The sequence below is a fragment of the Oncorhynchus mykiss genome, chromosome 12, assembly GCF_013265735.2.
Source record: "Oncorhynchus mykiss isolate Arlee chromosome 12, USDA_OmykA_1.1, whole genome shotgun sequence".
NCBI lineage: Eukaryota > Metazoa > Chordata > Actinopteri > Salmoniformes > Salmonidae > Oncorhynchus > Oncorhynchus mykiss.
In genome coordinates, this window is record NC_048576.1 from 80735399 (window position 1) to 80758456 (window position 23058).

General features: G+C 42.9%; 1 protein-coding gene across 2 annotated transcripts; it reads left to right on the top strand.

The window, feature by feature from the left end:
* Positions 1-1139: 1139 nt before the first annotated feature.
* LOC110538583 (myosin phosphatase Rho-interacting protein) lies at positions 1140-22972 on the top strand. 2 transcript variants are annotated; one of them, XM_036938657.1, is made up of 23 exons: positions 1140-1379; positions 2358-2435; positions 2590-2655; positions 3207-3358; positions 5827-5911; positions 6077-6248; positions 7093-7282; positions 8316-8421; positions 14339-14443; positions 14682-14738; positions 14961-15029; positions 15167-15256; positions 15375-15484; positions 15649-16180; positions 16302-16406; positions 16534-19203; positions 19376-19523; positions 19691-19808; positions 20135-20294; positions 20550-20651; positions 20949-21035; positions 21226-21385; positions 22391-22972. In XM_036938657.1, the coding sequence occupies exons 1-23, from the start codon at positions 1254-1256 to the stop codon at positions 22405-22407; spliced, it is 5505 nt and encodes a 1834-aa protein (XP_036794552.1). In that variant the 5' UTR covers positions 1140-1253; the 3' UTR covers positions 22408-22972. The 2 variants fall into 2 exon arrangements, with proteins under 2 accessions (XP_036794552.1, XP_036794553.1); XM_036938658.1 differs by having other exon boundaries at positions 15676-16180.
* The last annotated feature ends 86 nt before the right edge of the window (positions 22973-23058 follow it).

Consider the following 23058-nt stretch of genomic DNA (forward strand, 5'->3'; position numbering starts at 1 on the left):
TAACTTTTCAACCACTTTCTTCTTTTGAGCTACTTGGCAACTGCGTAGCATGTTATTAACAAACACTTTCGCTAACCCTGACCTTAACCCTTTAACCTAACTCTTAACCCTAATCTTAACCAGGGATGGGTAAAATGTACAAAATACAATTACAAAATATAATACACAAAATACCATAAATATCGTATCAAATTAAACCACACAATACTTCTATTTTGAAATGTATTTAATTAAAATACATGTATTTTGTATTTTAAAATACAGAAATATATTTGTAATTAGCCGGCCCAGAATAGCAATAACATTAAAGACACTTCTTACATGCTATAACTGTAAAATGTTGTTGTTTATCTTGCTTAGTTGAATGCCATGACTGTAAGTCACTCTGGGTAAGAGTGTCTGCTAAATGACCAAAATGTATATGTGAAAATGAACATACCAAAATTAACTGCAAAGCATACTGAGTATTATTACCTTGTAATAATAAGGTACCTTGTTTTGGGGTGGAGCTCATTGGAATAATACTTGGCATGCTTTGCAATTGTCAATTTTTACATATACATTTATATTTAGTTCATTTAGCAGACGCTCTTATCACACCATAGTGCCATGAGACTTACGATACCAATGCAGGGTGAAAGGGGGCAACAAAATTGTAAACCACTATAAAAAAAATATATAGAAAGGTATTTTGTATTTTGAAAATACAATTTACAGCTCTCGAAAGTATCTTATTACAAAATACATTGGAGTGTAGTTCAACCCAGTGTAATACAAATGACAAAATACATATTTCAAATACTTGTAACAGAGCTACTACCCATCTGTAACCTCTAACCCTAGCCTAGCCTAGCTAACATTGGCCACCTAGCTAACGTTAGCCACAACAATTTGTAACATATAGTACGGATTAGAATTTGTAAGATAACATACGAATTGTAACAGATCATACGAATTGTAATTTATAACATATAATACGAAATGGATGAACGACATCCACAAATGAATACATACCAAATATAACGTATCATACTGATTTTAGCCTCACGGATTTTCGTTTGGTATATTACGTAAACCCATGAGTCTAGGTTGGATTTATATAGCCAACTCCTCAGCTGCCTAGGACATCCCAGATTTCGAGAGAGCTCAAAGCGCACAGGATTTGACAGATGTTCGAATCGGATAAACTGCACCGCAACGAGAGAATTGGGGAGCATTTCAGATTTTCATAGTTATAGCCCATATACGACAAAATGTCAGGACAAAAGAGTGCGAATCCGTGTAAAAAATTCCAAGCGAACATTTTTTATAAAAGTAAATGTCAGAACTGCTTCAAGTCTCGGGAGCTGCATATTCCAACTGATCATGATAAGGACCAGGTAAGTGAACAAAAATATTTATGTTTTATTAGTTTTAATACTTTGGCTATTACTTTTCTGAATGTTGATGACAGGGATGACAGATGGGCATGCACTCAATGTTATATCAGACAGAGACATTCCTTCATATTGTGTCAGGTATCGCGTTCATTTGTGAAATGTAATGAACATAACGTAATAGCCAATCTTATCTGTTGTAGAAAATGAAGCAATTTGACTGAATGGCCCCAATGCATGAGTCAAATATTTGTCACCACACACCTCCCACACTGTTGTAAAGAGACCGTTGACAGCCCAACTGTCAGCGCTCAGCATGCCATAGGCCACAACAGGTTATTATTATTTTAGAAAACATATACACCATTGCTATCGGATTATTTTGTGCTCATCTCTGTGTGCCTTGTAAATTTAGAGCCATTGGTCATTGAACGTCAGCTAAGTAAGCTCCTGTTTTAAAGCATCTGACTCAGGTGTGAAAGTTAAGTATAAATATCCAAGTCTGTTGGAATTTTTGAGGAAAGAATTATCTCATGTTGAGAAGCACTCATAACACAAGAAACAAAACTCTCTGACAAAGAGTTGAGCAAGTTGAGTAACTGGCAGAGAGTCAGAACATTCCAGTCTTTGGGGACTCGAAAAGAGCACAAAGAGCAGTTTATCTTCTCTTTTCCATGTCAACAATATTACCCTGCCTCTTGTTTACGGCCTGTTGCATGGACATACTTAATCTGTTCACACATTTTGTAAATGCAGCATATGAACACTGAATCACGAACGGTCACTGGCTAATCCTACAAAGGACATTCCCTAAAAAGATAGGATTGTTATTCCTTTGACATTCAAAACATGAATCAACGAGTATTGATGCTCCCTGCCAGAAAAATCCAAGACCCATTGGATGGCATAGAAAAACGATTTAATTTGATAGAACCTTCACAGGTGTCAACTAATTTCTCCTTGTTTTCCCATGCTTGACAGGCCAAACCCATCTATGGAGGCTGGCTCTGCTTGGCTGCTGAGGGGACAGACTTTGACAATCCAATTCAGAGGTCAAGGGTAAGAGAATGACAAATAACTATCTAGTCTTGGACTATGGTTGTACAGAAATGTATCAGTAGTACTAGTTTATATTCTGATAGACCTGCAAGTTATTCAATATTTGAGGCATTATTGCAACATTATCCATAACAACTCTATCTCTAAATGGCAGAAATGGCAGCGACGATTCTTCATCCTGTATGAACATGGCAGCATGAGCTTTGCACTGGACGAGTTGGTAAGAGATTCTGTATTTGAACACACACACACACACACACACACACACACACACACACACACACACACACACACACACACACACACACACACACACACACACACACACACATACACCAAAAAGCTAAGCAAACCAGATCATCCAACATTAATAGAGGTTAACTACAGTGTATTGTCCTGATGTATATTGTCCTTTAATGTTTTATAAGAGGATTCACTATGCATCTTTTAGCCAGATGTTGTGTGTAGTACCAGAGCTGATGATTTGGGATTAATCTGTCCTCTAATTCCACATCCCCCTCTCCCACTGATCTGATCTTCTGAAATCTCCTCCTCTGCCCTCTTTCATGTCACTCTATATAGCCTGTATTAAAACTCAGTTGCAACGGGTAATGTCTTGTTCGTGATGTCCTTTAACCCTCCATAATATCTTTCTATTTCTATTTTTTTTTATTTCTAGATGGTGTACAAAAGATACCATGATTAGCATCATAATCTCTTCCAGAATTTCCAGTCAGACAAAACTATTGACATTGTGTATCATTCCTTTAGACAAGCACTCTGCCACAAGGAACAGTGAACATGAATCTGTGTACAGCGGTGATTGACGCAGAGCCTAAGACAGGCCAGAGGAACGCTTTGTGCATCATCACACCTGAACAGGAGTTCTTTATCCGGGGAGAGAACAAGGAGATCATCAATGGGTCAGTAATGCTTCTTGATATTACAGTATGATATGATATCACTCCTGACTTAACTTCTCTGATATTACAGTATGATGTGATATCACTCCTGATTTAACTTCTCTGATATTACAGTATGATATGATATCACTCCTGACTTAACGTCTCTGATATTACAGTATGATATCACTCCTGACTTAACTTCTCTGATATTACAGTATGATATGATATCACTCCTGACTTAACTTCTCTGATATTACAATATGATATGCTATCACTCCTGATTTAACTTCTCTGATATTACAATATGATATGATATCACTCCTGACTTAACATCTCTGATATTACAGTATGATATGATATCACTCCTGACTTAACGTCCCTGATATTACAGTATGATATGATATCACTCCTGACTTAACGTCTCTGATATTACAGTATGATATGATATCACTCCTGACTTAACTTCTCTGATATTACAGTATGATATGATATCACTCCTGACTTAACTTCTCTGATATTACAGTATGATATGATATCACTCCTGACTTAACATCTCTGATATTACAGTATGATATGATATCACTCCTGACTTAACTTCTCTGATATTACAGTATGACATGATATCACTCCTGACTTAACTTCTCTGATATTACAGTATGATATGATATCACTCCTGACTTAACTTCTCTGATATTACAGTATGATATGATATCACTCCTGACTTAACTTCTCTGATATTACAGTATGATATGATATCACTCCTGACTTAACTTATCTGATATTACAGTATGATATGATATCACTCCTGACTTAACTTCTTTGAAATTACAGTATGATATGATATCACTCCTGACTTAACTTCTTTGAAATTACAATATGATATGATATCACTCCTGATTTAACTTCTCTGATATTACAATATGGACAAGGAGATCATCAATGGGTCAGTAATGCTTCTTGATATTACAGTATGATATGATATCACTCCTGACTTAACGTCCCTGATATTACAGTATGATATGATATCACTCCTGACTTAACGTCTCTGATATTACAGTATGATATGATATCACTCCTGACTTAACGTCTCTGATATTACAGTATGATATGATATCACTCCTGACTTAACTTCTCTGATATTACAGTATGATATGATATCACTCCTGACTTAACATCTCTGATATTACAGTATGATATGATATCACTCCTGACTTAACTTCTCTGATATTACAGTATGACATGATATCACTCCTGACTTAACTTCTCTGATATTACAGTATGATATGATATCACTCCTGACTTAACTTCTCTGATATTACAGTATGATATGATATCACTCCTGACTTAACTTCTTTGAAATTACAGTATGATATGATATCACTCCTGACTTAACTTCTCTGATATTACAGTATTATATGATATCACTCCTGACTTAACTTCTCTGATATTACAGTATGATATGATATCACTCCTGACTTAACTTCTCTGATATTACAGTATGATATGATATCACTCCTGACTTAACTTCTTTGAAATTACAGTATGATATGATATCACTCCTGACTTAACTTCTTTGAAATTACAGTATGATATGATATCACTCCTGACTTAACTTCTTTGAAATTACAATATGATATGATATCACTCCTGATTTAACTTCTCTGATATTACAATATGGACAAGGAGATCATCAATGGGTCAGTAATGCTTCTTGATATTACAGTATGATATGATATCACTCCTGACTTAACGTCCCTGATATTACAGTATGATATGATATCACTCCTGACTTAACGTCTCTGATATTACAGTATGATATGATATCACTCCTGACTTAACGTCTCTGATATTACAGTATGATATGATATCACTCCTGACTTAACTTCTCTGATATTACAGTATGATATGATATCACTCCTGACTTAACATCTCTGATATTACAGTATGATATGATATCACTCCTGACTTAACTTCTCTGATATTACAGTATGACATGATATCACTCCTGACTTAACTTCTCTGATATTACAGTATGATATGATATCACTCCTGACTTAACTTCTCTGATATTACAGTATGATATGATATCACTCCTGACTTAACTTCTTTGAAATTACAGTATGATATGATATCACTCCTGACTTAACTTCTCTGATATTACAGTATTATATGATATCACTCCTGACTTAACTTCTCTGATATTACAGTATGATATGATATCACTCCTGACTTAACTTCTCTGATATTACAGTATGATATGATATCACTCCTGACTTAACTTCTTTGAAATTACAGTATGATATGATATCACTCCTGACTTAACTTCTTTGAAATTACAGTATGATATGATATCACTCCTGACTTAACTTCTCTGATATTACAATATGATATGATATCACTTCTGATTGATCTTTTCTGTAAATTCTTGTCTTTGATGGACAATATTTTGAATCCCTGTCATGTCCGTGTCGTTTTCTATTTACCAGCTGGAGTGAACAACTAGTCGTTTACCCACGGACCTTTAAGCAGAATCAGAAGATGAAACGTAAAGTAGAACCCACTACTTCCCAGGTGATAACTTCTTCTTTTCATAACATTGTAACCAAGATGCCTGGTCACCGGTGGCCTAAATACATGTTTGAAAATATTGCAGAAAAATATGTCAACTACTGTATATGTCAATGATGTGTTATGCCTCTACACATAATGATAATGAAAACTTATTGTGTTCATCAGGAGCCCAGCCCAGCAAAGATGGCTGCCACTGAGCCCAGTTTCTCAGTCATGAAAAGTGGTGACCCTTGCTCCAGCCTGTGGCAGGGAGAGTGGCCCAGTGGGGGTCCGGATGTGGCCCCTGTCTGGACTGTGACAGATACTGATCCCCTGGGCCTGGACGAGACCCCTGCAGGTGTGGAAGCAGGAAACCAGCCAACACATATACACACACACTCAGACAGGCTTTCAAGTCTGTCAGACATTCAAAGCCATTTCCTGCCCTCTAACACTGTCCTAACTTCCTGCAGGTGGTCATGCATACAGGATGAGAAAGTTGGCCTTTATTAGTGGACAGATTCATTACCAGTGTAGTAGTGTTATTGAAATATTGTATAAAAGGATGCATGGCTCATGGTAAACAATCCTCTCTAATATATTTCACAGACACAACTAAGATTAATTATGCGAGCAGAGCAGACATTTCTCTTAATAGCGGTCATGTGATGAACGGTAAGTACACCCTAAGTATGTGGAGGCAGACTTATTGGTGTGTCTGGGCCTAGGTTATAACGGAGAGCAGGATCAACTCCTGTAGTGCAGACTGTGCCTGTAGGGGACTTCATTAGGCTGATGTAGATGACAGGTTTTACAGATGCTTTTCCATGGCCTGGGAGCAGATGAAAAGGAAAACAAACTGGAGGCATCTCTTTAATGAGCTGTGGTCTGTTAGGTGCAACTTTATAGTGGCACTATGTAGGGGTGTCCCTTAAATGTCTACTATGGTCAAACGTGACACTTCCTTAGATGGGAGACATTATAGTAACTATCTGACCAGATTCCTCATGTAACAAGTCTTAGAAGTTCGATTTTTCAGAAGAGGATTCTCATAAAAATCTTGCTATTTGTGTTTCGGTCCAAAAGCAATGACCTAAAGTATCATGCAAAACATAGACCTAACCTGTGCAGTCACAGTCGGAAAACAGCCCTCTTTATTTAATAACTCTCCTCAAGTCATGATCCCCACTACCTCCCTTCAGCCTCCAGTGACTCCCTGACCTTTGACGGTAGTCTGCGGCTCTCCAACGGCTCCTGTATCAGTAGCTCTGTGAGTTCCCTGGACTCTGTGGCCAGCAAGGGGACTGACACCAGCAGCGACAGCCAGCCCACAGAGCCTACGCCATACAGAGACCACCCACCGGCCAACAAGAACAACAGGGCAGAGAGAAGGTGAGAATCATGGAGAAGACATGTTATCAGTTGTGTCTGATATTGGGAGATCTATAATGAACGCAATGTTCTTGGACATTAGTTTCAATTTTATTTATTTGGTTTTGTATTTGTTGTGTGTTGTCATGAAAATGCTAACAGGCATAAACGGGTTTGGCATGGGCTAGGACCAAATGTGCTAGCAATTAGCACTAAAGGACAGCAGATGCCTCCCTGTTTCTCTCTGTATAAAATGGTACACACATTACACACAGCCCAACAGCACATCAAAGATCCATATTCTTCCATTAGGGAGGTAAAGGTTTTTAAATGAAGCTTATAGAAGCACTCCCAGTTTGTTCCCTAACTAACAGCATATACAGTATTTGGGCTACGTGATGGGAATACCTCCTTGGTCTGTGTGTTTCATTCATTGCCTTCTAAGGACAGACAGAATCCTTGCCCTGAATAAGGCCTTGAAATTCCTAAAGTATTGTGTAATTAGATATTTTGAAGGAATTCTATTTCTGAGTTCCTCACAAACTGCCAGTCATCAGAAAGTAGGAGAAATGTCAAGGCAAGACATTACACTGACTGAGGGCACAGTATTATGTTTGTGCCAACTCATACAGATACATACATGCCTCAACAAGAATTTACCATCCCTGTTATAACAGGACAGATGCTACACCCACAGTTTATTAAAGATAGTATTCGCTTTTGTGGTCATACTGTATATACAAACTCTCTATCGGATTCTTCTAGGGAATTCCATCTATGTAATATCTGCTATCTTTCTAAACAAAACATGACACTGGAGGTGAGGATGTCACTTGAAATTCCAATTCAAAAGTAGCACTAGATGGATGTAGGTGACATGGATGTCCTCAGTCTAGGCCCATCTTGGGGGTACAGAACAAGTGGCGGTGACATTATTCAGCTGTCATCCTGAAGTTCTTCCTGCAGGAAGTGATGTCACAGCCCACCTGTGAGGGGCCATGGAGGACACCATGGCTGTTTGTTGAATGACAGGCTTGATTTTCCTGCTTTTCAGCTGTTACAATGAGCCAGGGAAGGCTGGGAGGAGTGCTGTGGGAGAGGACCTGGGTCAGGCTGGATCCAGGAAGGGGAGGAGTGAAGCTCGCAGCAACCAGAGAGAGGTATCAGTCACACCGTCACAGTGTTTTTACATTGCAGTCAGTCCTCCCACTCCCGGTAAGGCTTGTCACATTCCTCCACTATAACACCATCACTTGAACCACACCTCATGATCCAAAGAGTAACCATAGCTTTTAAGAATAGCAACACTTGTTACTCACCAGGAGGGTCCAAGACAAGCATTGCCCTTTCGGCAGAGCCCTTTAGGACAGTGTCCAGTGAATAGTGTTTCCACATCTATACATATAGATTGGTATTTTACACACCATTGATGGAGTCTGTCATTGTTAAGGTAAAGTACATGTGTACACCACACATCTGTTCCCGCTAGTTCTCCATTGGACTTGTTTGGACATGACTCCTAAGACCAGGTGTTGGAGAGGCAAAGATGTCACCTCAAATGTTTCGGCTCTGGCCTGAATGCATGGTGTGTAAGGCTCATGGACAGGGATGAAGCTCTGCTCTTACATTCCACACTGTCAGGTGTGTGTGTGTACCACATGTGTGTCCACACTGTCAGGTGTGTGTGTGTGCCATGTGTGTCCACACTGTCAGGTGTGTGTGTGTGCCATGTGTGTCCACACTGTCAGGTGTGTGTGTGTGGCATGTGTGTCCACACTGTCAGGTGTGTGTGTGTGCCATGTGTGTCCACACTGTCAGGTGTGTGTGTGTGCCATGTGTGTCCACACTGTCAGGTGTGTGTGTGTGCCATGTGTGTCCACACTGTCAGGTGTGTGTGTGTGCCATGTGTGTCCACACTGTCAGGTGTGTGTGTGTACCACATGTGTCCACACTGTCAGGTGTGTGTGTGTGTGCCACGTGTGTCCACACTGTCAGGTGTGTGTGCCACGTGTGCCAATATATGTGTGTTTAGTTCCATACCGAAATGCAGGAGTTTGGCATGGCTAAGTCAATCCTCCCATCAGCCGTGTTGAGGCATGTGTTAGTGTGTGTGAGTAAGACAGGGAGAAGGTGAATAATTCAGGACTGTGTTGTGTTCTCTAACTAAACTGGTTTTGATGCTCTGACGGGGATCCGTCTGCACTTCATGTTGTGTGTTGTAATCTCAGAATGGCATTCCTCTTAGATACATTTTCCATTTACCTAAACATGGATACTATGTAATTAGGGATCTGCCTGTAAGTCCCAGACAAACCTCTGCTAACTCATAACGGTGATGGTATCTTACAGTATAATGACCCAGCTGTTGTATCTGTAGGGAGCTGTTGTATCTGTAGGGTGCTGTTGTATCTGTAGGGAGCTGTTGTATCTGTAGGGAGCTGTTGTATCTGTAGGGAGCTTTTGTATCTGTAGGGAGCTGTTGTATCTCTAGGGAGCTGTTGTATCCAAAGAGACCTGTTGTATCTGTAGGGACCTGTTGTATCTGTAGGGAGCGGTTGTATCTGTAGGGTGCTGTTGTATCTGTAAGGAGCTGTTGTATCTGTAGGGAGCTGTTGTATCTGTATGGAGCTGTTGTATCTGTAGGGAGCTGTTGTACCTGTAGGGAGCTGGTGTATCTGTAGGGTGCTGTTGTATCTGTAGGGTACTGTTGTATCTGTAGGGAGCTGTTGTATCTGTAGGAACCTGTTGTATCTTTAGGGTGCTGTTGTATCTGTAGGGTGCTGTTGTATCTGTAGGGAGCTGTTGTATCTGTAGGGAGCTGTTGTATCTGTAGGGAGCTGTTGTATCTGTAGGGACCTGTTGTATCTGTAGGGTGCTGTTGTATCTGTAGGGACCTGTTGTATCTGTAGGGTGCTGTTGTATCTGTAGGGACCTGTTGTATCTGTAGGGTGCTGTTGTATCTGTAGGGTGCTGTTGTATCTGTAGGGACCTGTTGTATCTGTAGGGTGCTGTTGTATCTGTAGGGACCTGTTGTATCTGTAGGGTGCTGTTGTATCTGTAGGGAGCTGTTGTATCTGTAGGGAGCTGTTGTATCTGTAGGGTGCTGTTGTATCTGTAGGGACCTGTTGTATCTGTAGGGAGCTGTTGTATCTGTAGGGAGCTGTTGTATCTGTAGGGAGCTGTTGTATCTGTAGGGAGCTGTTTTATCTGTAGGGAGCTGTTGTATCTGTAGGGACCAGTTGTATCTGTAGGGAGCTGTTGTATCTGTAGGGAGCTGTTGTATCTGTAGGGAACTGTTGTATCTGTAGGGTGCTGTTGTATCTGTAGGGATCTGTTGTATCTGTAGGGTGCTGTTGTATCTGTAGGGACCTGTTGTATCTGTAGGGTGCTTCTGTATCTGTAGGGACCTGTTGTATCTGTAGGGTGCTGTTGTATCTGTAGGGACCTGTTGTATCTGTAAGTAGCTGCAGGGAGCTGTTGTATCTGTAGGGACCTGTTGTATCTGTAAGTAGCTGTAGGGTGCTGTTGTATCTGTAGGGACCTGTTGTATCTGTAGGGAGCTGTTGTATCTGTAGGATGCTGTTGTATCTGTAGGGAGCTGTTGTATCTGTAGGGAGCTGTTGTATCTGTAGGGAGCTGTTGTATCTGTAGGGAGCTGTTGTATCTGTAGGGAGCTGTTGTATCTGTAGGGTGCTTCTGTATCTGTAGGGAGCTGTTGTATCTGTAGGGAGCTGTTGTATCTGTAGGGAGCTGTTGTATCTGTAGGGACCTGTTGTATCTGTAGGGAGCTGTTGTATCTGTAGGGACCTGTTGTATCTGTAGGGACCTGTTGTATCTGTAGGGTTCTGTAGGGAGCTGTTGTATCTGTAGGGACCTGTTGTATCTGTAGGGACCTGTTGTATCTGTAGGGAGCTGTAGGGTGCTGTTGTATCTGTAGGGACCTGTTGTATCTGTAGGGAGCTGTTGTATCTGTAGGGAGCTGTTGTATCTGTAGGGACCTGTTGTATCTGTAGGGAGCTGTTGTATCTGTAGGGTGCTGTTGTATCTGTAGGGATCTGTTGTATCTGTAGGGTGCTGTTGTATCTGTAGGGACCTGTTGTATCTGTAGGGTGCTTCTGTATCTGTAGGGACCTGTTGTATCTGTAGGGTGCTGTTGTATCTGTAGGGACCTGTTGTATCTGTAAGTAGCTGCAGGGAGCTGTTGTATCTGTAGGGACCTGTTGTATCTGTAAGTAGCTGTAGGGTGCTGTTGTATCTGTAGGGACCTGTTGTATCTGTAGGATGCTGTTGTATCTGTAGGGACCTGTTGTATCTGTAGGGAGCTGTTGTATCTGTAGGGAGCTGTTGTATCTGTAGGATGCTGTTGTATCTGTAGGGAGCTGTTGTATCTGTAGGGAGCTGTTGTATCTGTAGGGTGCTTCTGTATCTGTAGGGAGCTGTTGTATCTGTAGGGAGCTGTTGTATCTGTAGGGAGCTGTTGTATCTGTAGGGAGCTGTTGTATCTGTAGGGACCTGTTGTATCTGTAGGGAGCTGTTGCATCTGTAGGGACCTGTTGTATCTGTAGGGTGCTGTAGGGACCTGTTGTATCTGTAGGGACCTGTTGTATCTGTAGGGAGCTGTTGTATCTGTAGGGAGCTGTTGTATCTGTAGGGACCTGTTGTATCTGTAGGGTGCTGTAGGGAGCTGTTGTATCTGTAGGGACCTGTTGTATCTGTAGGGACCTGTTGTATCTGTAGGGAGCTGTAGGGTGCTGTTGTATCTGTAGGGACCTGTTGTATCTGTAGGGAGCTGTTGTATCTGTAGGGAGCTGTTGTATCTGTAGGGACCTGTTGTATCTGTAGGGAGCTGTTGTATCTGTATGGTGCTTCTGTATCTGTAGGGTGTTTCTGTATCTGTAGGGAGCTGTTGTATCTGTAGGGAGCTGTTGTATCTGGGTGATGTTGTATCTGTAGGGAGCTGTTGTATCTGTAGGGAGCTGTTGTATCTGTAGGGAGCGTATGTATCTGTAGGGAGCTGTTGTATCTGGGTGCTGTTGTATCTGTAGGGACCTGTTGTATCTGTAGGGTGCTTCTGTATCTGTAGGGAGCTGTTGTATCTGTAGGATGCTGTTGTATCTGTAGGGACCTGTTGTATTTGGGTGCTGTTGTATCTGTAGGGAGCTGTTGTATCTGTAGGGACCTGTTGTATCTGTAGGGAGCTGTTGTATCTGTAGGGACCTGTTGTATCTGTAGGGTGCTTCTGTATCTGTAGGGAGCTGTTGTTTCTGTAGGATGCTGTTGTATCTGTAGGGAGCTGTTGTATCTGGGTGCTGTTGTATCTGTAGGGAGCTGTTGTATCTGTAGGGACCTGTTGTGTCTGTAGGGAGCTGCTGTTGGTCATGCGTTTGAGGCTGGGAGGGACTATCACTGAACAGTATCTCCTGAGTCAAGTGCACATCTGTTTGTGAAATGACAGTCACCATGTTCTCAGACTGGCTCCGGTGATTAAGGTAGTGACTAAAGCATAAGTATCAGTCTGTCTACTCCCGACAACAACAAACACATGACCAGCATTCAGGATTAACACTACAGAATAGAACACATGTACAGTCCATACTGGTACACAGTATGCACATTGTACTAGATGTAGAAAACATACTGTTGATGTCACAGAAGGCTGCTGAGGGGAGGATGTCTCATAATAATGTCTGGAATGGAGTAAATGGAATGGCATCATACACCTGGAAACATGTGTTTGATATGTTCGATACCATTCCACTCCTTCCCTTCCAGGCAATACTATGAGCCCGTCCTCCTCAATTAAGGTGCAACCGGCCGCTTGTAGTTGATTTTTCACAGACTATGGCTGGTGTACTGTATATATTTCTGTTTATAATATGAGATACTGTATGAACTGTTGAACCCAGTAATATGGTTTAGTTAGACACATCATACACAGGATGGCCATCCCATGGGGTCAAAGGTTTAACATTAATCTCTGATTAAATCCCTCTGTAGGATTTTTCTCTTAAATTCCTGCCCGACAGAACATATTATCCCATGTGATCATTTATGTTCCTCCAGTTACAGTAGGTTTAGTTTTTTTTGCGGGGGGGGGGGGGGGGTATTGGAGTGAGAGGTCAAATGCCTGTTCACAGTTCACTCTGTCCCCCAGGCTCAGATTCCCCAAATAGTCCCACTTCCCCTTTCTCATCCTATCCTAGGGAAAAGAGACTTCATTGGAAGACAGCAACTGTCCAGAATGGTCAGTGTTGTTGGAGAAGGTAGGAGGCTAGTTCACACTGCTGGCTGGAGCAGAGTGTTCTCTCCCTCATGTTACTGTTATGTGTCCTTGGATAGTTTTCTATGCAAATAGCTGGGCACAGACGAAGAATGTTCTGGATTTACTGAAGTGGTCGTTTTTCCTTTTTTTTTAATTACGAAAGAGTAAAAAGAATGAGGCTGTTGAAGGCTCAAGTAAATGAGAAAATAATCTTGTTTCATATGGTGCCGCTGTCTCTAGTTTCATTTAGCGCTGGCTAATCTAGATTTAAAGGGACTCTCTGATGTGTTTTTTAGAGCTATTTGGTTAGCCAGGATGAAACCCAATATGAGGTAGCTTTGGTAGGTAACAGTCAGGGATATGGGAATCTTGTCAAGACAGAGATTTGGGACTTTTAACATCCCTGGGCTTGTGAGACTGGATGCCAGGGGCCATCAGGGATAATACAGCCTCCAAAGTCTTTTCATACACTCCCCAGCCAAGCCCAGTCACCAGAGTGGAACTCATTCTTAATGTGAGTAAGGTTTAATAGCCCCTGTATAGAGAGCACTTCCTCTCTCCTGCTGTGTCCCACAATAAGCCTTACATCTCACAACACTGCCTGCCAGAGACCTGCCATGACTTGTGGGTTCTCTGCTTGATACAATGCACACGTCCGAGCCGTCTCAGTCATGATAGAGTAAAGGGAAACGACATCTTGTTTTTTATTTGCAACAAGCTTACAGTAATACAGGACATGATCACATTTGCTAATCCATCTGACACCTTCTACATTGTTACTTCAGTAATTGATAGTGTCCTGTTGTTACACCCAGAAACTGCAGTCGTGTGGAGATCTACGCCCAGGTCAACTCACCGTCCCTCCTCCTCAGAGAAGAGCTAAGTCCCTGGACCGCAGGACCTCGGAGTCTGTCATGACTGTGAGTGCTTAATACTTCTGGAATTTCTGTGCACTGAAAGCACATAGGGCCAAGTTGTAAAACATGTCAGAAAACTGTCACAGTTCAAACAAGGATGCTCTCATAATTTAAACAAGTATAAATGAAAGCCCCAAGTGGATTGACGGCAGTTTACTTTTATGTTGAAGTGTCTGAAAACATCTGTATGGCCGTGCCTCTTTGAACTCCTGACTAACTTACTGTCTTATCTTCCTTACAGCCTGATTTGCTGAACTTCAAGAAAGGATGGATGATGAACCTGGATAAGGGGGATCAGGTATAGGAATGGACAGATCCAGAATGTCTTTTACTTTCGTCACTGAACACCTTCTCACGTTTCTACCCCAAAGGCACATGGATCCTGAATGTGTGTGTGTACATTTAGTGATGTTTAAGGTGCTGTGGATCCTTGCTATGAAGGTGAAGCCTGACAGTTCAAATGTATTATGTAGGTTTCTGCATCTACTATCCCTTATAATGTCTGTCTGCTCCCCTCTAGTGGAGGAAATACTGGTTTGTGCTATCAGCTGACAGTCTGAGGTACTACAAGGATTCCTTCGCAGAGGAGGCAAGTTCATGTGCATTTTCATTTTTACTGAATGAAGTACACACAGATATGTGATTTTGTGAGGACAGGGAAACATGGTTTTGTTATTTTTTTTCATCCCAAGTCTTGAATTGATGTTTGTCATCTTCTCTTGTTAGAACTCAGATCTGGAGGGGGAGATTGACTTGACCAAGTGTCATAATGTCTCAGAGCACCAGGTCCAGAGGAACTACGGCTTTCAGATCCATGTAAGACTAAATCTATACCTACAAAAATTGAAATCAACAGATGAATGTTGATCCATTCTATACATACAGTAAGTCTCCTATACTCAATCAAAGTAATATTCCTAATGTCTTCCCTCAGACCCAGAAGTGTGTCTTTACTCTGTCAGCCATGACTGCAGGGATACGGAGAAACTGGATCCAGGCCCTCATGAAGAATGTCCATCCATCTAACGCTCCTGATGTAGCCAGGTAAATGGCGTCTGTAATACCAGCCTCACTACTACATAGTACTGCATTAGTAGACTACCACCATTCTATAGTAGTGATGGGAAGGTCTCTGCCTTTGTTTAGGCAGAATGCCTCATTTCCTCCATCAGTAAGTATTTGTGTTATTCTGTTGCGATTGTAAACAGCTTGCAAGTCCATCACGTCCCTTACAGCCCATCAGAGTCACTGCCCCTCCCTAAGCCAGACGTGACCCAGGACTCCTCCCCCTCCTCTGAGGTCCCTACAGAGAGAGTCCAGGGGCCCAAACAGAGCCGCATCCGTGAGAGGAGACGCGAAGGGCGCTCCAAGACCTTTGACTGGGCTGAGTTCAGCCCTATGGCCCTGCTAGCCTCTGAGCAGGAGGTGCAGCAGGAGACAAAGGAGCCTCTTCGGATGGAGGTAGGGGACCTGGAGAGGAAGAGGAGGCGAGAGGAGAGGAGGAGGAGGTATGACAGCATGCTAGGCTTCCTTGTGGGCTGGGAGATGGACTGTGACAGAGGAGGTATCAGTCCCAGGTCACCCAGGACTCACCAGAGGGTACAGAGGGAGATTGAACAGTGCTGGCAGCAGGTGGAAAGGACTGCCTTTAGACAGGAGAAGACTGTTCCATTGTACACTGAGTCCCAGGGCAAGGATAAAGAGGATATGGGGATTCTACTGGAGACCTACCACAGGAGGGTGAGTCTGTGTATCTCAAAATGAATCCTAACAGGAACAATGTTAACGTTATGAGGTGCTTTCTCTGCTGCTGGTTGGCTTAACGGTGGACTTACTTTATCTCTGTGTCTTGTGATTAAAGGTAGAGGAGTTGAAGGGCCAGTTGGCAGAGTCAGACCATCGCAGGCTTGAGCTGGAGGCTCATTTGAGCACTGCATTAGGACGCCAGAATCATGCCTCCCTGCCGGTAAGGCAAAGTATATGTTGGCCTATTCATAGTATGGATATGCTCTGTATTTCCATCTATAATACTTCCACTTTGCAACAATGATAACTACCTAATTATAGACAATTGTCTTGCCTCCTCCTGTAAGCTTGAGGCCCCAATGTGCCCAGAAGCTGATCTTCCCTCTTTGAAAAGCCTGACTGACATGTACAGGGAGACCAGAGAGCTCCTCCAGCAACAGGAGCTGAAGAAACAGAACATACAGGAGCAGCTCCAGGAGCAGCTTGGCCTGGCCCTGTCATCGGCCCCTCTGGAGAAACACAGCTCCCCTGGAACTCACCCATCACCACCACCCAGCATCTGGCTACATGACACCGAGGGAAACCTCCAGGGGCTGGAGGATCTGTTCCCTGACTGCCCTATATCAGTAAACACACCTGTCATGTCACCAACCTCAGACACAGAACTCTCATCCTACTCTGTGCCTCAGAATGGAAGTGAGAACAGAGGGTCTAACTTGGCCAGTGAAACTAGCTCTCAGACACAGTTTGAAAATGGAAGCCATCGACAGACATCGATTCCAGAATCGCACACAAAAAGTTGTGCATGGAGCCCAGATTCACTGAGCATGGGGGAAACTCAGGAAAGAGCCAACAGCGTGAGAATAGACAACCTACTATGCTGTGAGACACCCAGACCCACGGAGGAGTACGTAGACCCAGACCAGGCCATCGTGATGAGGAGACTATCCCAGGAGGTAGAGCTGCTCAGCAGCCAGAACGAGGCCCTCAACCAGCGTAACCAGGAGATGCTCAACCAGCTGACAGAGGCAGACAGAGAGATAGAGAGACTGAAAGCAGAGCTTATCACTCAGTACAGTGGGCCTCAGTTCCTCCCTGAGGCAGAGCAGCACAGCCAGACCAAAGTGGAAGGCCTGGAGAAGGAGCTGCACAGGAGAGATGAGCAGCTCCAGGAGGCCCAGTCCCTACTAGCCTCAATGGACCAGCGTCTGAAGGAGACAGAGATACAGCTGCAGCTCAGGGAGGACACTTTCAAAGACCTGGGCTTCCCAGCAGAAGAGGATGATGATGATGATGATGAAGAGGAGGAAGCTGGGGAAGAGAATATCAACACACACCACCTTGGTGAGAAGGAGCAGCAACACCTTCAACAGTGTCTGCAGGCCATGGAGGCCAAGCAATTAGAACTAGAGAGACAGCTCCAGCACACAGAACAGACCTGCAGGGAGCTGCAGGCCCACAACACACAACTCAGAGAGGCTGAGCGGTTGTACAGCCAGAGAGCCATGGAGGCAGAGGCTGACATCGTAAGGTTTAATGAGGAAGTAGAGAAGGAAAGGACGGTGGAGAAAGAAAGTGGATTAAGGTGTAGCAGTGAAGGCAAATGGCAGGAGGAAGTAATATTGGATTCAGGTGGAGAAAGGGTTCAGCAAGTGATGGAAGGGATAAGGTTGATGTCCAGAACCTTAGGGAGAGTAGTGCAGGTGATTGACAGGTCAGATATGGATGTGGTAAAGATGCCATTAGATAGAAAGTGTGTGGAGGTGAACAAGACAGTGGTCAGGCAGCTTCAGTTAGAGGAGGAGTTTTGGGGAAGGCTGTTGAACAGTTTGAAGGTCAACCCATCCCAGTCCAATGAGGATAAACTCACAGATGTGATTCTAAGTCAGATTTTAGAACACATGGTAGTGGAAAAGCAAACGCTCCTCCTAGCTCATAGTCTTTTTTCTCATAATAAGAAAGATTTAAACATAAACACTGGAGGCCTGGACAGGATGAATGGATGCAGCTCTTTGAGAGTCCTGGACATCATTGGAAACATAGCAGGTGAAACAGGTTCAGAAATGAAAGAAGAAGATGATGATGAGAGGATATGGAATGTGTACAACCAGCATAATGACACCGATGACTTCCGACATTTCACAGAGATCACACAGGAGAGAATTTACCTGCTCAACCAAATCGCCTCCTCAGTCGGAGCCTCGGCCAATGACGAGCTCCAGTCCCTGGCACAAAGACTTTGTCATTTCCACAATGTAAATGATCCCCGGTTAGCTTCCATACACTGCACCGCCATGGAAGCCTTCTCATCCTATCGTCTCAGTAGGCTTAACACTCTACACAATAGCACATTTCAAGAGACTCAACAGGGACTGCTCATTGCTTCTTCTCCTTTGATGTGCAGCAGATGTGCTGGGCTGCTGAGTGAAAACCAGCAGCTTGGGGCCAGACAGTCAGACCTGGAGAGACAGGGGAGTTCCTCAGTGGGATTAGGGTTGACCCCCCTGAGGCAGGGAGAACACATAGTCTCACAGCAAACAGCCACACAGCTACTAGACACTGCAAGTGAGCAGAAGACAGAGACGCCTGTAATGAATGCTGCAGGTAAAATGGAGGTGGAAAGCCCAAACCAGGGAGTGACTGCAGTAGAGGAAGTGTGCTGGGTTAGAAGGTGTGCAGAGGTGGTGGAGGGTGACTTCCTGACCAACAGCATTGAGAGTTCAAAGATAAAGGTAGAGAGTAGGGTAGATGAGGTAGAGAGTAGGGTAGATGAGGTAGAGAAAGGAATCCAGGAAGTTGATACTGATAAGGAAGTAGAGGAGAGGAGCACTACTGAACCCCATGAAGAAGCAAACACTGTGGGGGAGGAGGAGCTGGAGATTGTGTTATCATCAATGAGAGGTCGTGTGAAGGATCTGGAGGTGCAGCTGTCTGTCATGGCCAACATGAAAGCAGAGCATGATGGGAGAATGGCATCTCTCCAGCTGAAACATAAGGAGGACATAGAAAAGCTAAAGGTAGGGCAACTCCCATAATAACAATTGTCGATGATCATGAATTATATTTTTGGTTGTTCCTGAATTCACTAGAATTAAGATGTAATGAACCAACCCCAGGGAGTAGTGATCATTATAACAATGAATCTGTGGATCACCTAACAGTCCACTGCGTCTGTGTTTGCCCCTGCAGGCCACATATGAGCATGGCTTTGTCACCATGGAGGAGTCCCAGCAGAGGATTGTGGAGGAACTGCAGCACAGACACCAGCAGGACCTGCAGCGCCTGCAGTTAGACACAGACAGACTGCTGGAGGAGGAGACGGCTGCTACTATCACAGGTGAGGGGGGACAGTGTGTGTGTGTGTTGTGTGTGTATGTTTAAAGGTGAAATGTTTTTAGGATATTTACAGTATGTGTGAAGGCAGAGTTTCTCAGAATATTGATAAGCTCACATTTCCATGCCACTCTAATGGAGTGAACATATCCCCTTTTATTGTGGCATTAGCAATTGAAGCAATGAAGAACGCTCACCGTGCCGAACTCAAGAGAGAGATACAGAGGGCATGCCATGAAAACAACAATGCAGGAGATGTGAATCTTGGAGAAATATGCAGGCAACACAGGTAAATGTACTACCTGTTGATCTATGTGGTTGTAAATCGTCAAGGAAAGCACATGGCCAGATAGTACACTGGATTGGCTAACAAACACTGAGTTTTGGACTGATAATCTGCATACTCCCTGTCCTTGGCTCTGTATATGTCTGTCTGTATAACACACAGTGCACCTTGTGTCCAGTCTTGGCCGTGGTTTTCAGCTCTCAGGACCATGTTTTGTGTGTGTGTGTGTGTGTGTGTGTGTGTGTGTGTGTGTGTGTGTGTGTGTGTGTGTGTGTGTGTGTGTGTGTGTGTGTGTGTGTGTGTGTGTGTGTGTGTGTGTGTGTGTGTAGTGAGGAGCTGGTCTCCTGTCACAGGGAGCTGGAGGTGTTGTCCCAGCAGTACTCTCTGAAGTGTCTGGAGAGCTCCCACCTGGGCCAGGCCCTGGAGGCAGAGAGACAGGCTCTGTGTCAGTGTCAGCAGGAGAACCAGGACCTCAGAACTCGCAACCAGGTCAGTCACATTATGACCATGTATCATCACAAGTGTTTCTGCTCCAAGCCAACTAAATCTGCTGCCGGGTCCTCTGTCTTAACACACATAGTAGAATGCATAACGCATACTTTTATAATCGTCATATCAGACTGTTACAACACTCTGCAACAAAACCTTGAGGGTCCCTTACATTTCTCTAAGTATTTCCCAATTATATCTTTGTCAAATACAAAGTAGCAGTGTTAGTAATGATGACTGTGGTTGTCTTCCCAGGAGCTGAGTGGCCATCTTGCTGCAGAGATCACCAGACTTTGCTCTCTGGCCAAGCAGGACGCCTTCCCTCTTAGTCAGGAGAGAGATGTGTATGAGCTGGAGGTAAGTCTTCAGTAGTACTTCACTGCACAATAGCTATGCTGCTTAAGTATAACACAAAATTGTTGGATATAATCTTTATCTAGTCCAGTCAAGTAAAGTTTGATGTAAAGGTAAACTGAATCTGCCTTTGACTGGTAACACCACTAGATGTCACCCTTAGCAACATGACCAACTTACAGCCTCTAAAACATATGACATACTCATGTGCTGTACATTCTGTGCTGATCTATGGCACCTTGGTCCTCTGGTGTTGTACCTGTGTCTGAGGCATCAACTGTGATTCTGTCTGACTGTTAGATCTCCCTGCGTGTGAAGGAGTCAGAGGTGCAGTGCCTCAAGCAGAAGATCACCTCGCTCAAGGATGAACTCCAGACAGCCCACAGGGTGAGATCACAGCACAGCACACAGAATAACAATAGCCTTTGTCTGTATAAATGTATGAAGAGTAGCCATAAAATGGACAACACTATTGTCCTGCTATTACCATGTATTACTGTACAAATATTAGCATGGGTCATACTCTATTTAACCTGGTAATAGTGCCTGTTTATAGCCTAATCCCTGTTCCCCCCAGGATAAGAGGTATGCAACAGAGACGTACAAGGACATCTACACAGAGCTAAGCATCATGAGGGCCAAGGCAGAGAGAGACCTGGGACATCTCAGGGAGAACCTGAGGTTGGCCCACAAAGCACTAGGAGAGCTCTCACCTGCAGTGGACACAGCTAATAATGGTATACATGACTTTAAGCTGGTGGCCCGGCCTTCAGGGATTCAGAGATGAACCACTGATGTGAAAACGACAAGGTGTTGAGTGCTGCCACTCTGAGGTCAAAACCTGCATGACAGCCAAGGTTTGCTGGATGTTTCCCCAACCACCTCTGGTTTTGGCAGCATCACTAGTCTGTATCGTACAGATGTCATTCATTGCGTAATACAGACAATTTGCGAATAACCTCATTCTGTTATGTATCTTAATAATATTGGATGTATCTGAATCCTCTGACTGTTATCTGTGCAGTTTGCTGTAGCATGTCAGTTAGTCCTTTAGATTTTGAATAACCCTTGACGTTCTGTCCATTTCTTACACAAATGAAAGAAAGGGGCTCTAATTAGAAGTCATCTTGTACAGTGTACAGCAGCATAACCCTACAGAGATCTCCTTTGGGTACACATGCATAATAAATATCTGAAACATCTGTTTTGCCCTTTCATGGGCCTTTACAGTGTATCTTAGGGGTGTGGTTGTCCGTTATTCTTCCTCATACATGCACTTTGACCTCTCAATACTGGAGCCAACTAGTTGGTTGTAATCTTTATACTGGAGGCAACTAATGGTTTTAATCCTTATACTGGAGGAAACTAATGGTTTTAATCCTTATACTGAAGGCAACTATTGGTTTTCATCCTTCTTTCATCCATCATATACTCCCTAGTTCTGTTATACTGAATAATAGAACGGACTGTCCTGGTAATGTAGCCAGCATTTTGGGCATGGCTGCACCTTGTGAATAATCTACAAATTCAGTGAATGGTGTAATGTTCTTGTATTTTCTGCATGTCTACGAAATGTAGGAATGTCAGGGAAAAAAATAGTATGCCATGCCAGTATTAGAAAAGCTGTTGGTGATTCTTTATGTGGCCTGACAGTAATCACTTTTGAAACACAAGCTTTACCATTATGATTTAACAGTCTTGATGCTGGATCTGATTTCTGATATTTGTTTCTTTCTCCGTAGAGTGTCAAGGAAGATAACTGCAGCTGAACAAAGAGACACAACGCACAACATGGATTGTTCATCGGTCTATCCATGTTTACACCATTTAGCACTTCGAGATCCAAAGTTATATTGTCAAACATGTTATGTTCTATCTACCATTACTGTACTACAGAATTTTAAAAGCGCATTATTTGAGGATTCTGTATTTTTTTACATCATTGTATCTAAACGCACACTACTATTTAGCCTGTCTACGTTTGTAGATAGGTTAGACATTTTGTAGACGTTTTCCTGACGACTAACATTTATCTCAAGAAGTTTGTAAAATGTGTAGAATTATTACACTGCTTTGTCCAATCCAGTTATTGAACGGGGATATTTCTAAAGACAACTCAGATTACGTTTCATTTTCTTACCTGTGAAATACATGAACAAGTATGTATGTACCGTCTGAGTCTATAATGTAAAAGTATTATTTGTTTGTGAGTGGGTGGTTTTATTTGGAGACGTTTATCTTGGTCCTGCTAGTACACATGTTTATGTTCTTTATTAATGTCAAGTAATCTAATGATAAATTAAATGGATTTATTTTAAATAATTGTATGACCTTTTATCAGTCTGCTACTGAATAATCATCACATAATCAAATCATCAGAGGACAGGGAAATATACAACATATTATATAA